This window comes from Cherax quadricarinatus, chromosome 21, assembly GCF_038502225.1.
Source record: "Cherax quadricarinatus isolate ZL_2023a chromosome 21, ASM3850222v1, whole genome shotgun sequence".
Classification (NCBI taxonomy): Eukaryota; Metazoa; Arthropoda; class Malacostraca; order Decapoda; family Parastacidae; genus Cherax; species Cherax quadricarinatus.
Window position 1 is genome coordinate 18,100,204 of NC_091312.1, and position 12,906 is coordinate 18,113,109.

At 42.5% G+C, this 12,906-nt stretch overlaps 1 protein-coding gene across 1 annotated transcript in view; it reads right to left on the minus strand.

The window, feature by feature from the left end:
• Positions 1–3,438: 3,438 nt before the first annotated feature.
• The window catches only part of LOC128705944 (probable cytochrome P450 49a1), a 35,769-nt gene continuing 26,301 nt past the window's right edge, over positions 3,439–12,906 (minus strand). Inside the window, exons 7-11 of the mRNA XM_070087276.1 lie at positions 8,036–8,201; positions 6,261–6,430; positions 5,968–6,046; positions 5,539–5,742; positions 3,439–5,128 (exon numbers count right to left, since the gene is read on the minus strand). Coding sequence (XP_069943377.1) covers positions 5,018–5,128; positions 5,539–5,742; positions 5,968–6,046; positions 6,261–6,430; positions 8,036–8,201 — 730 coding nt within the window. The 3' untranslated portion in view covers positions 3,439–5,017. The remainder of the gene's footprint in view (positions 5,129–5,538; positions 5,743–5,967; positions 6,047–6,260; positions 6,431–8,035; positions 8,202–12,906) is intronic.

Sequence of the window (12,906 nt, forward strand, 5' to 3'; positions counted from 1 at the left end):
CTTGACGCCTCAGACCTAGGCGTCAGGTCGTACACGTGGTTGTGGAGGGTGCTTGGACCACCATAAAAGCCCAAGGAAGAGCATGATCATGAGATTGGAGCGGAGCTGCTGCTGGGGCGCAGAGCTCCTGAGCAGAAGATTCGGGCAGAGCTCTGGCCTGGGTGCAGAGCTCTGAGCAGAGACATTTCGAGAGGAGCTGCTGCTGGGGTGCAGGGCTCGGGAGAAGGCTGCTGAAGTCTCTGGAGGAGACTGTTGGAGGCATTGGGCAGAGTACTGGCTTGGCGCAGTACTCGTGCTGTGTAGGTCTTGGGACCTGTGGCTTAGTTCCTGTAGTGAACTGTCCTCTGTGCTATATTGTAAGTTATATTCATTTTGGTCAAGTTGATTGTGTTCCCTGTCTCACTGCTTATGTGTACCACCCCATTTATCTAAACCACAATAGTGTTCTGTTCCCAAATATATTATTGTACAAAGACTTAATAATAAACTGTGTTTGAGTAGAATAGTAATATTCACTGCATCCCGTTATTTATTATTTTTTCTCCATTTATTTATGTTAAGTTAAAGTAGTGAGAGGGTGAGTAGTGTGGAGTGGTGGGTAGAGTAATGGGAGGTGAAGTTGTAGTCACCAGTGACCTCACATTACCTACCTACCGCTCACCTCTCCTGTCATCTACCTACCTCCGCATCATCCCTCCTACTGCCTCGGCTGTCACCTACCTACTGATTCCCCCCTTTTACTCCCATAGCCCCCATTCAATCAAGCCCCCCCTACATGACAAGTGTCAGTATAAATGGGGTTGTTTGGTAGCTGTAGAGCGGGTAGTTAAATGATATACGTCTTCGGAGGCTTCTTACTTTATTGTTAAGTCGTAGGTGGGTTACACAGGCTTGTGTGTTTGTGCCCATGGCCCGGGCAGGGCCATGCCCACGAGAGAGAGCTGGGAGTACTTGTGTCTTGATGCCAGGCCGCTGTGTGAGTGAGGGTGAGGCAAGTCTGGGCATACTGAAGTGGCAAGGCCTATAGATGGCAGCACCTGAGTGGCGCGAAATATGAACTAAGCTGGCAGACAGCATGGGCTGTCTGTGCAGACAGTACAGGCTGTCTACATATGCTCGGCCACCTATCGCGCGTCATCCCGACGCGACAATACTGGTAGTAAAAGAAACTCGGTCTCTCTCTCTCGTAGGAACAGGGCACAGAACACAAAATAAAAACATATATATACATATGGACATGGAAAAAAAAAACTTCCTACAGGGAGGGAAGAAAAAAACATGTGGGGTGTGCTAAACATCGTGGTCAAAGGCAGTGAGCGTCGATGAGTATCACTGCACGCCTTCCTGCGTCTGGACAGATACTGCAACACGGGAGACATCGCTGCGGCTGAGCTGTGACGTAACAGGGTACGGTCTCCTCTGGAACGGTGAAGCAGACATCGTAGGAGTCGCTGCAGGTTTTCACTCAACCTGGGGCACGACATGCTGGTGCCCTCGAGTGAGGCGTCGACAAAACTTGGCAACTGGGCAGGACTTCTGGCAAGCGACTCAGGAGGACACTTCTCGACTGGTACTGTCGCTGGGCTGTCACTGCCGGCGAGCGTGGAGCGAGTCGTGGCAGAGACGACTGGGCGAAACATCTGGGAGTCGTAACATCATACACCAGACTGCAGTGAGAGAGCTAGCAGTCAAAGTGACATCTTCTTTGTGCAGGCTGCTCACTGAAGCTTGTGACACGAGGCTGACACAGCGCCTGCCGACAGGGCTGGCTGCGGCTTGACGAGTATCATCTCTCGACAGCTGGAGTTATAGCAGAGGTTAGTCTAAGCGTCCCCAGACTTGTTTCTCTACATATAACTGCACTCTGACGGTCTGGAGGTGAAGTGAAACAAATCTCGATGGGAATCGTAGCAGGTACGATTCTGCAGAACATCACGAGCGACGAGCATAAAAGCTATCTGTACAAGGGGGCTCATACGCTCAGGGCTGAGAAATCAGCTGTCAAACACTGGTCAGGCGGGTGACTAACACAGTGGTGCTACTCAGGTCTGGCTGGGCCAGACCTCACTGGACACACGAAACTTTAAAAACACACCGCTGTACATACGGTACAACATGGCTTAACTAGCAAATGATGCTTTTCTGCGCATAAAACTGACTAAGACATACTAAAATGTGAGAACACTGACTGAGAGGAATTAATTAACACACGACATATATTTTCTCTCAATCTTCTCGACAATACTGAAATAATTACTAGAACACTCGATGTGACATCATGTGATGTCAGGCGTGATGTCGCAAGGTGACGTCAGCAGCAGTGACGTCAACAGACATCTCGAGGTGACGTCAGGCAAACATCGTGAGGTGACGTCAGCAGACATCTCGAGGTGACGTCAGGCAGACATCGTGAGGTGACGTCAGCAGACATCGTGAGGTGACGTCAGTAGACATCGTGAGGTGACGTCAGCAGACATCGTGAGGTGACGTCAGGCAGACATCGCGAGGTGACGTCAGCAGACATCGTGAGGTGACGTCAGGCAGACATCGCGAGGTGACGTCAGCAGACATCGTGACGTCATGAAGTCGGGCAGCATCGTGGGTGGCGTCGATGTGATGCGGGCAGCAGACCACAGCATGAGGCCTTGGGACATCTGGTAACTCACGTGGCTTTGTAGGTCTACGTGACATCGGCCACACCCACGTGACGTCGTAATCCACGTAGCTTCGAGTGGCCTCGGGCACTCGGATACACAGCACTGGCAATGAATTCACACGAAAAACAGCAGAAAACACAGCAGAGGGAGTGGGCAGTGGTGAGTGTATGGTAGTGTGGTGGCGAGGAGCGTGGGTGAGTGTATGGCAGGGTGAGCATCTAGCCATTCCTCCTCCTCCTCCTCCACCCACAAACACGTGGAGAAGCTCACACTGGACACAGAAATCACCACAAAACTCACCTCTGGCTTGCTGAAACAGCTGTGCTGAGCTGAACAACAACAGCAACATACAAGTGACGCTGAACACGTGACTTGAGAAACAGCGTGGGGTCACTGGGACGCCACTTACAATTCTCGAAGAAATTCGGTAAATTTCGGCTGGATCCTGCTTGTACCTGTGTCTGGATGCTCAAAAGTGCAGACACGACATCAGGATAACTCGTTGAGAGACGGATGCTTCTTGTGTAGGGTGATGAAGTGAAGATGACTTCATACCTCTCCCTCCCTCTCTCCAGGCAAACACAACTGCTGCGGAGCACCGCTGTCACCATTTATAATGGCGTTTATTTGGTAGTCTGGTAGCGGGGTGTGAATGATATACTTCTTCCTCTCTCTAGGGTAAACACAACGCTGCGACCACCGCTGGTACCAATATAAATGGGGTTGTTTGGTAGCTGTAGAGCGGGTAGTTAAATGATATACTTCTTCGGAGGCTTCTTACTTTATTGTTAAGTCGTAGGTGGGTTACACAGGCTTGTGTGTTTGTGCCCATGGCCCGGGCAGGGCCATGCCCACGAGAGAGAGCTGGGAGTACTTGTGTCTTGATGCCAGGCCGCTGTGTGAGTGAGGGTGAGGCAAGTCTGGGCATACTGAAGTGGCAAGGCCTATAGATGGCAGCACCTGAGTGGCGCGAAATATGAACTAAGCTGGCAGACAGCATGGGCTGTCTGTGCAGACAGTACAGGCTGTCTACATCAGTGCTTCTCATAAGTCAGTGTCAGTGCTTCTCATAAGTCAGTGTCAGTGCTTTTCTTAAGTCAGTGTCAACACTTCTCATAAGTCAGTGTCAGTGCTTCTCATAACAGTGTAAGCGCTTCTCATAACAGTCAGTGTCAGCACTTCTCATAAGTCAGTGTCAGTGCTTCTCATAACAGTCAGTGTCAGCACTTCTCATAAGTCAGTGTCAGCGCTTCTCGTAACAGTCAGTGTCAGCACTTCTCATAAGTCAGTGTCAGCACTTCTCATAACAGTCAGTGTCAGCACTTCTCATAAGTCAGTGTCAGCACTTCTCATAACAGTCAGTGTCAGCACTTCTCATAAGAGTCAGTGTCAGTGCTTCTCATAACACTCAGTAAATAACAAAAAGGCACAATACCGTGACTGGAATGATACACAAATAACCCGCACATAAAAGAGAGAAGCTTACGACGACGTTTCGGTCCCACTTGGACCATTTACAAAGTCACACTCAGTGTCAGCGCTTCTCATAACAGTGTCAGTGTTTCTCATAACAGTCAGTGTCAGCATTTCTCGTAACAGTGTCAGAGCTTCTCAAAAGTCAGTGTCAGTGCTTCTCATAAGTCAGTGTCAGCATTTCTCATAACAGTGTCAGCGCTTCTCATAACAGTGTCAATGTTTCTCAAAACAGTCAGTGTCAGTGCTTCTCATACCAGTCAGTGTCAGCACTTCTCATAAGTCAGTGTCAGCGCTTCTCATAACAGTCAGTGTCAGTGCTTCTCATAACAGTTAGTGTCAGCACTTCTCATAGTAGTGGCAGCGCATCTTATAGTAGTCAGTCAGCGTATGTTAAAATAGTGAGTCAGCGTATCTCATAGTAGTCAGTCAGTGCTTCCTGAGTCAGCGTCTCTTAGAGCAGTCGGTAGGCGTCTGTCACAGCAGTTGGTCAGCATCTCTCACAGTAGTCAGTCAGCATCTCTACAACAGTCAGCATCTCTCACAGCAGTGAGTCAGCATCTCTACAGCAGTTGGTCAGTATCTCTCAAAGCAATTGGTCAGTATTTCTCATAGCAGTTGGTTAGCATCTCTCACAGCAGTCAGTCAGTATCTCTCACAGCAGTTGGTCAGCATCTCCCATAGCAGTTGGCCAGCATCTCTCACAGCAGTCAGTCAGCGTCTCTTGCAGCAGTCAGCATCTCTCACAGCAGTCAGTCAGCATCTCCCATAGCAGTTGGTCAGCATCTCTCACAGCAATCAGTCAGCGTCTGTCACAACAATAGTCAACACCTGTCACAGCAGTCAGCAACTCTCACAGCAGTTGGTCAGCGTCTCTTACAGCAGTATCAGCGCCTCTCCGTGAAGCTGAACTTGAGTGGTTTAGCAGAGGCAAACACCAGGCGACAAATAACTTCAAGGTCTTCATACTTGTAATCAATTGTGAAGCGCTGCATTGCCTGTACACGAATAAATTATTATTTTCATTAATCAATAAATAGTTCCTGGAGATATTTCGTAGTTGAGAATGTATTTAATAATAAATTAGGAATAATTTTCCTTGGGGATTGGGAGAAGTGTAAAAGAAAAACTTAGGCGAGTAATACCTTAGGGATGGACGGAATTTAGCATTAGTCATGATTAATGAATCGAATCATTACTCTTTACCTAATATTTCTCACATGCAGTCTTCGCTACCACATATGCCTTCATTCTTTACCGGCTTTCATAAAACTGAATAGTCGGTACTGTTGAATTCTGATAACTAAATATATATTTTACTTTCAGATATCTTGTAATTTAGAATAAAAACTAGCCGAGGGGTTATAAAAGTCAGAAAAACCAAGAGGTAAACTAGAGGATTACTTACTCTAGCTAGAAAGGTGTACATCTCTTGCTCAGCGATGCGTCGACCGATGCACATCCTAGTGCCAGCGCCGAAGGGAAATGTGGCGTAAGGATGAATGGTGCCGAGAGACTTGTTCCTCAACCACCGCTCGGGCAGGAACTCCTTCGCTTGAGGGAAGAGCGATTCATCCCAACCCATCATCATGCTCATTATCAAAACTGACCACTATGTAAATAATAAAACACGTTAAATGTTCTGATATTCGTCAGGTTAACAAAATCAACCTGATAACGATTAAATTCACAAGTATACTTTAAATTTTAGAAGCAGCTTGATGTTTTGGTCTGTTCTTAATTATTATCAGTTATCTGCACGTTTTATTGATTAAACGATAACCTTTCTTAAGGAAATCATTATATAGTTAACTATACATAAGTGAGTAATACGAACCCCTTTAGGTATTAAGTATCCACTGATAACAAGTTCCTTATCCAAAGTTCTTCCAAAGCCCATCACTGTAGGTAGCAACCTAAAATATAATAAACTGTGTGAGTATCTCGTCAAAAGCGATTATCCTGTATATTCATATTTGAATGATGCATAATAGATAATGCATCACATAGTAAACAAGTGATATTTGTAATATTTGTTATTACAATATTGTTGAAAATGTATTTACCGATATCGTGGGAAGTTAAAAGTAAGCAAAAAAAAAAAAAATAACTGATGAGTGTAGGTTATACCTCATAGACTCTTTAATGACAGCCTTGAGGTAGTGGAGCTTGGCCAGGTGATGGTGAGTGAGTGGACCCTTGTGGTCCCCGAGCACAGTATCCACCTCCTCTTGCAGTCTAGTCTGCACCTCCGGGTTTCTAGCCAGTAGGTACATTGCAAAACCCAGAGTGTGCGAAGTCTTCATGTATTTTAGAAAGATTCACAGATATGAATGGAGGAATACATATTATACTGTAAATGTTTTCTTATCAGCAAATAATATCTAAAAGGAAACAGGTACTCACATATTCCCCCCCCAACCCCCAACCCCCAAAAAAGTGTGTTCCCCTTTAAGGATTTTTATCCAGAACAAAATATCCATAGCTAGGATGTCTTTGGGTAACTTGTCAATTACTTCATTAAGAGTTGTAAAAATAAGTGGGAACATTCTAAGCGATACCTTTAACAGAGTGAAGAATCGAACAGATGGGTCATCCTTCTGTTAAATAACTAACTACCACCATCCGTATTATGGCCATCTGCCAAACATCTGAAACAGCTCGAAGCATCACCTGGGCACTTACTCAGCAATAATTTTAATTTATTTTATTCAGAGTGAAGCGCTGAATCTGTATGGATCATTTAGGGCCTAGGGAATGGGAGGCATTCAGGTTTAAAGAAGGGGAGGATAAGCCCAGTTCCTTGGAGCAAGATCCCGTCACCGGACCAAGGGGTACTCACAGCAATCGTGATTTCACTGTGGGCCTTTACACTGTAGCTTGTAGGGGATACAGTCTCTATATAATTCATTTGAGAAAAAAAGTTCACGGTATGGCTTAAAACACTGAGTTAATCCTTCAACATTTCATCTTTGAAACGCTATAGGGATTTAAATATTTCTGGTATGTTATAGATTTGCTTATTCTACGACCAGTTTTATTCTTAGTCCTTTTTTATTCTTTCATATTTTTGTTTTTATGAATTGTTAAAAGTGAGTCCAAACAGTCTTCATTCCAACCTACGAGTGATTGGGAGCCACTGGTTCCCTAATCTGGAACCACAAAGTTTTACATTTCATTTCCGTACTCCCTCTGGGAAGGAGTTAGGACGATCTGACTGGTTACCTGAACATGACAGTGAGTACCATTGTTGATCACAGGCGATTTCAGCACTTTCATATGTCCATTTTGGGCATTGGAACTTTTCCCGATAAAGAATCGAATAGAAAATACATAGTCTAAAAAACCTAGAGGCACCTGCAGTTCAAAGGTTAAGCACATATAAAACAACACTGGGGCGTTTAACATCAGCATTCCCTCTTGCGAAATTACATATCGTTGTTAAATTACTCTGACCTCACCATCCCGAATGAACCCTTCGCTGCCTTAAAAACTTTTTAAGTTTTTCATTACAAGTAGTGAGATTTGTCTGGAATGGAACGTCTCTCACGTGCCTCACTGACTGCAGGGTTGTTGTAGATGAAAATATATTTGGATAGCTTGCTAATGAAACAAGGCCATTTTTTTTAGTTTTGTATCTATTAATACCTGCTAAAAACTATGCTAATAAACAGGGACAAGAGAATTCTGATGTGTTCGTTTTTTATCTAAGATAATATGAGATGAGAAACATACATTTACATCGGCTATATCATGGGTAATATGCAGTTGCTCCAGTATTATATACCAACATAACTGCAGATAACTTTTGCTCTGTTAAACAAAAAAAATAAATAAACTTCTAAGAAAACTGCACATAACTTGAAAAAAAAGAAGAATCGAGAAATCATTTAAGTTATTCTCACTGTATCAATGCCAGCGAAGAGCATGTCGAGGATGAGGGTGACCACGTCCTTGCGGGAGAGTCCTGGCTTGAGGAGCAGTCCCTCCATCAGTGTCAGTTCCCGGTCATCACTAGGCTCCTGCGCCAGCAACGCCGCCTCCGTCTCTCGGATGTTTTTGTCCGCAATTCTGCACGGTTTTCAAAACATTCAGTAACGAAGTTCAGGCGATTTTTTTTTATCGATTAGAGCTCATTGTATGTACGTCTAAGATATTAACAGGCAAACATCAGGTACCATTCATCTGTTTGCAGGTCAACTTAATATCTACCCCATATCTTACAGACATAAATATCTCAAAATATCTTTCAACAAATTCACCATAGCAACTAAAACAGAAATGCAATTAAATGAGTGCAGACGTGTTACTACCGACAACTCCAATTATGATGTTAATTCATACATAATATATTACAAAAGGCTCGTACATAAATCTCTCCTCAAACTATTGATAAACAGCTGTTATAAATAGAAGCCCACTGACAAGGCGGCGTGTATGGTCCTGTGCTCGGTGGTGTGGATGCCTCAGAGCTAATTTCATTCTACTTCCCATTTTGCGTACTTCACTCATCTCATGGTGAGTGAAAATTCCACGACGCTCTAACCCACGGGACCATACAATCCCGGATAGTCGCAGTGTTGTTATTGATATAATACCATTCGTTCGTGGTTACAATTCGATATATACTGCTTGTGGAGGCTAGTACACCAAACGGGAAGTAGAAAGAAATTAGCTCTGAGGCACCCACACCACCGTATGTCCTCGGATCACGGTACAAACACATAGCACTGCTGGGTGCATGATTCTTGTAGGATTGTATGGTCTGGTGAGACCATAGACACACAAACACACACACACACACACACACACACACACACACACACACACACACACACACACACACACACACACACACACACACACACACACACATATAAATATATTATTATTTATTATTATTATCACACTGGCCGATTCCCACCAAGGCAGGGTGGCCCGAAAAAGAAAAACTTTCACCATCATTCACTCCATCACTGTCTTGCCAGAAGGGTGCTTTACACTACAGTTTTTAAACTGCAACATTAACACCCCTCCTTCAGAGTGCAGGCACTGTACTTCCCATCTCCAGGACTCAAGTCCGGCCTGCCGGTTTCCCTGAACCCCTTCATAAATGTTACTTTGCTCACACTCCAACAGCACGTCAAGTATTAAAAAAAAACCATTTGTCTCCATTCACTCCTATCAAACACGCTCAAGCATGCCTGCTGGAAGTCCAAGCCCCTCGCACACAAAACCTCCTTTACCCCCTCCCTCCAACCTTTCCTAGGCCGACCCCTACCCCGCCTTCCTTCCACTACAGACTGATACACTCTTGAACTCACTCTGTTTCGCTCCATTCTCTCTATATGTCCGAACCACCTCAACAACCCTTCCTCAGCCCTCTGGACAACAGTTTTGGTAATCCCGCACCTCCTCCTAACTTCCAAACAACGAATTCTCTGCATTATATTCACACCACACATTGCCCTCAGACATGACATCTCCACTGCCTCCAGCCTTCTCCTCGCTGCAACATTCATCACCCATGCTTCACACCCATATAAGAGCGTTGGTAAAACTTTACTCTCATACATTCCCCTCTTTGCCTCCAAGGACAAAGTTCTTTGTCTCCACAGACTCCTAAGTGCACCACTCACCCTTTTCCCCTCATCAATTCTATGATTCACCTCATCTTTCATAGACCCATCCGCTGACACGTCCACTCCCAAATATCTGAATACATTCACCTCCTTCATACTCTCTCCCTCCAATCTGATATCCAATCTTTTATCACCTAATCTTTTCGTTATCCTCATAACCTTACTCTTTCCTGTATTCACTTTTAATTTTCTTCTTTTGCACACCCTACCAAATTCATCCACCAATCTCTGCAACTTTTCTTCAGAATCTTCCAAGAGCACAGTGTCATCAGCAAAGAGCAACTGTGACAACTCCCACTTTATGTGTGATTCTTTATCTTTTAACTCCACGCCTCTTGCCAAGACCCTCGCATTTACTTCTCTTACAACCCCATCTATAAATATATTAAACAACCACGGTGACATCACACATCCTTGTCTAAGGCCTACTTTTACTGGGAAATAATTTCCCTCTTTCCTACATACTCTAACTTGAGCCTCACTATCCTCGTAAAAACTCTACACTGCTTTCAGTAACCTACCTCCTACACCATACACCTGCAACATCTGCCACATTGCCCCCCTATCCACCCTGTCATACGCCTTTTCCAAATCCATAAATGCCACAAAGACCTCTTTAGTCTTATCTAAATACTGTTCACTTATATCTTTCACTGTAAACACCTGGTTCACACACCCCCTACCTTTCCTAAAGCCTCCTTGTTCATCTGCTATCCTATTCTCCGTCTTACTCTTAATTATTTATATATGTCGTGCCGAATAGGCAGAACTTACGATCTTGGCTTAAATAGCAACGCTCATCTTGCCATATAGGACCACTGTAAAATTTGTGTATGCAATAATTTCGCCAAAATCATTCTGAGCCTAACGAAAAAAATGTATTTCACTGGGTTGGTTTAGTATTAAATTATTGTAAACAAATCTAAAATATATTTAGTTGGGTTAGGCTAAAATAAATTGCGCTTGTTATAATAAGGTTAGGTAAGTTTTCTAAGATTCTTTTGGTGAAAAATTGTAAATTTTTACATTAACATCAATGAAAAAAATATATCTCTAAACGTATAAGAGAAAATTTCAGAAAGAACTTAATTTTAAATGAGTTCTTGCTAATTGACCAGTTTTACATAAATATATATATATATATATATATATATATATATATATATATATATATATATATATATATATATATATATATATATATATATATATATATATATAAATATATATATATATATATATATATATATATATATATATATATATATATATATATATATATATATATATATATATATATATATATATATATATATATATATATATATATATATATATGTCGTGCCGAATAGGCAGAACTTGCGATCTTGGCTTAAATAGCAACGCTCATCTTGCCATATAGGACAAGTGAAAATTTGTGTATGCAAAAATTTCGCCAAAATCATTCTGAACCTAACGAAAAAAATATATTTGATTGTGTTTGTTTAGTATTAAATTACTGTAAACGCATTTAAAATATATTTAGTTGGGTTAGGCTAAAATAAATTGCTCTTGTTATAATAAGGTTAGGTAAGTTTTCTAAGATTCTTTTGGTGCAAAATTAAAAATTTTTGCATGAACATTAATGAAAAAAATATATCTTTAAGCGTATAAGAGAAAATTTCAGAAAGGACTTAATTTTAAATGAGTTCTTGCTAATTGACCAGTTTTACATATTCGGCACGACATATATATATATATATATATATATATATATATATATATATCTATATATATATATATATATATATATATATATATATATATATTATATATATATATATATATATATATATTATTTTTTAATACATCAGCCTTTTCCCACCAAGGCAGGGTAGCCCGAAAAAAAAACTTTCACCATCATTAACTCCATCACTGTCTTGCCAGAGGAACGCCTACACTACAGTTATAAAACGCCAACATTAACACCCCTCCTTGAGAGTGCAAGCACTGTACTTTCCATCTCCAGGACTGAACTCCCCTGCATGCATCAGCCTTACTAGAGATATTAACAATGCAAGGAATTCGCAAGAGCAGGCGAAATATTCACAAACACTGATCTCTAGCTGAAGGAGACTCGAACCTACGAACCTTGGAACAAGGTACGCATTGCATTGTTAATATCTCTAGTAAGGCTGATGCATGCAGGGGATGAGATGAAAAGCTGTAAGCCTTCTCCCTGAAAGCTGGCTGCCTTGGATCAAAGTCTAGCGCATCCTGGACTCCATGGTATTGTCCAGTGTGGGTAGACTGGTAAAGCACTGCGTACCTTGTTCCAAGGTTCGTAGGTTCGAGTCTCCTTCAGCCAGAGATCAGTGTTTATATATATATATATATATATATATATATATATATATATATATATATATATTTATATACATATATTTATATATATAAGTCAAGAGGCTGCTGCAATGCTGAAACCAACTCAGCTCGGTTTCGGCGCTCAACAGGGCTGTGAAGCAGCTGCCCACGCAGCACGAGTATATATCAAAAACATGTCCGTTGAAAAACCTTGGTCAAATTGGACTTTGCCAACTCTTTCAACTCTGTCAGAAGGGATGCTGCTCTCCAAGCAGTTTATAGAATTTTCCCTTCCCTTTATCCCTTCATAGAATCGTGTTATAGTGTGACTTCCAAACTATTGTTTGGGGGCCATGAAATTAACTCATGTGAGGGCGTGCAACAGGGGGACCCTCTCGCCCCCTTTCTATTTTGTTTGGTCATCAAGGAAGTCACAGAAGCACTCTCCAGCGAGCTCAATATCTGGTTCCTGGATGATGGAACCCTAGCTGGCACAACAGAATCTCTCCTAGAGGACATCAGTAAAATTAAAGACATGGGAGAAAGCCTGGGCCTCTCTTTAAACCCCACCAAATGTGAAATAGTTTCTACCAATCAACAGATGATCCAGAATATTAGCACCGTTTTACCAGGAGCACGAGCCATTGATCCAGCCAATAGCACTCTTCTTGGTGCTCCTCTTGGGTTCAATGCCATTGATCTGATCCTAGAAAAAAGTCCCAGACCTCCGGACGATGGAAAGCAGGATGAAAGACATTAACACACATGATGCCTTCTACCTACTCACCAGG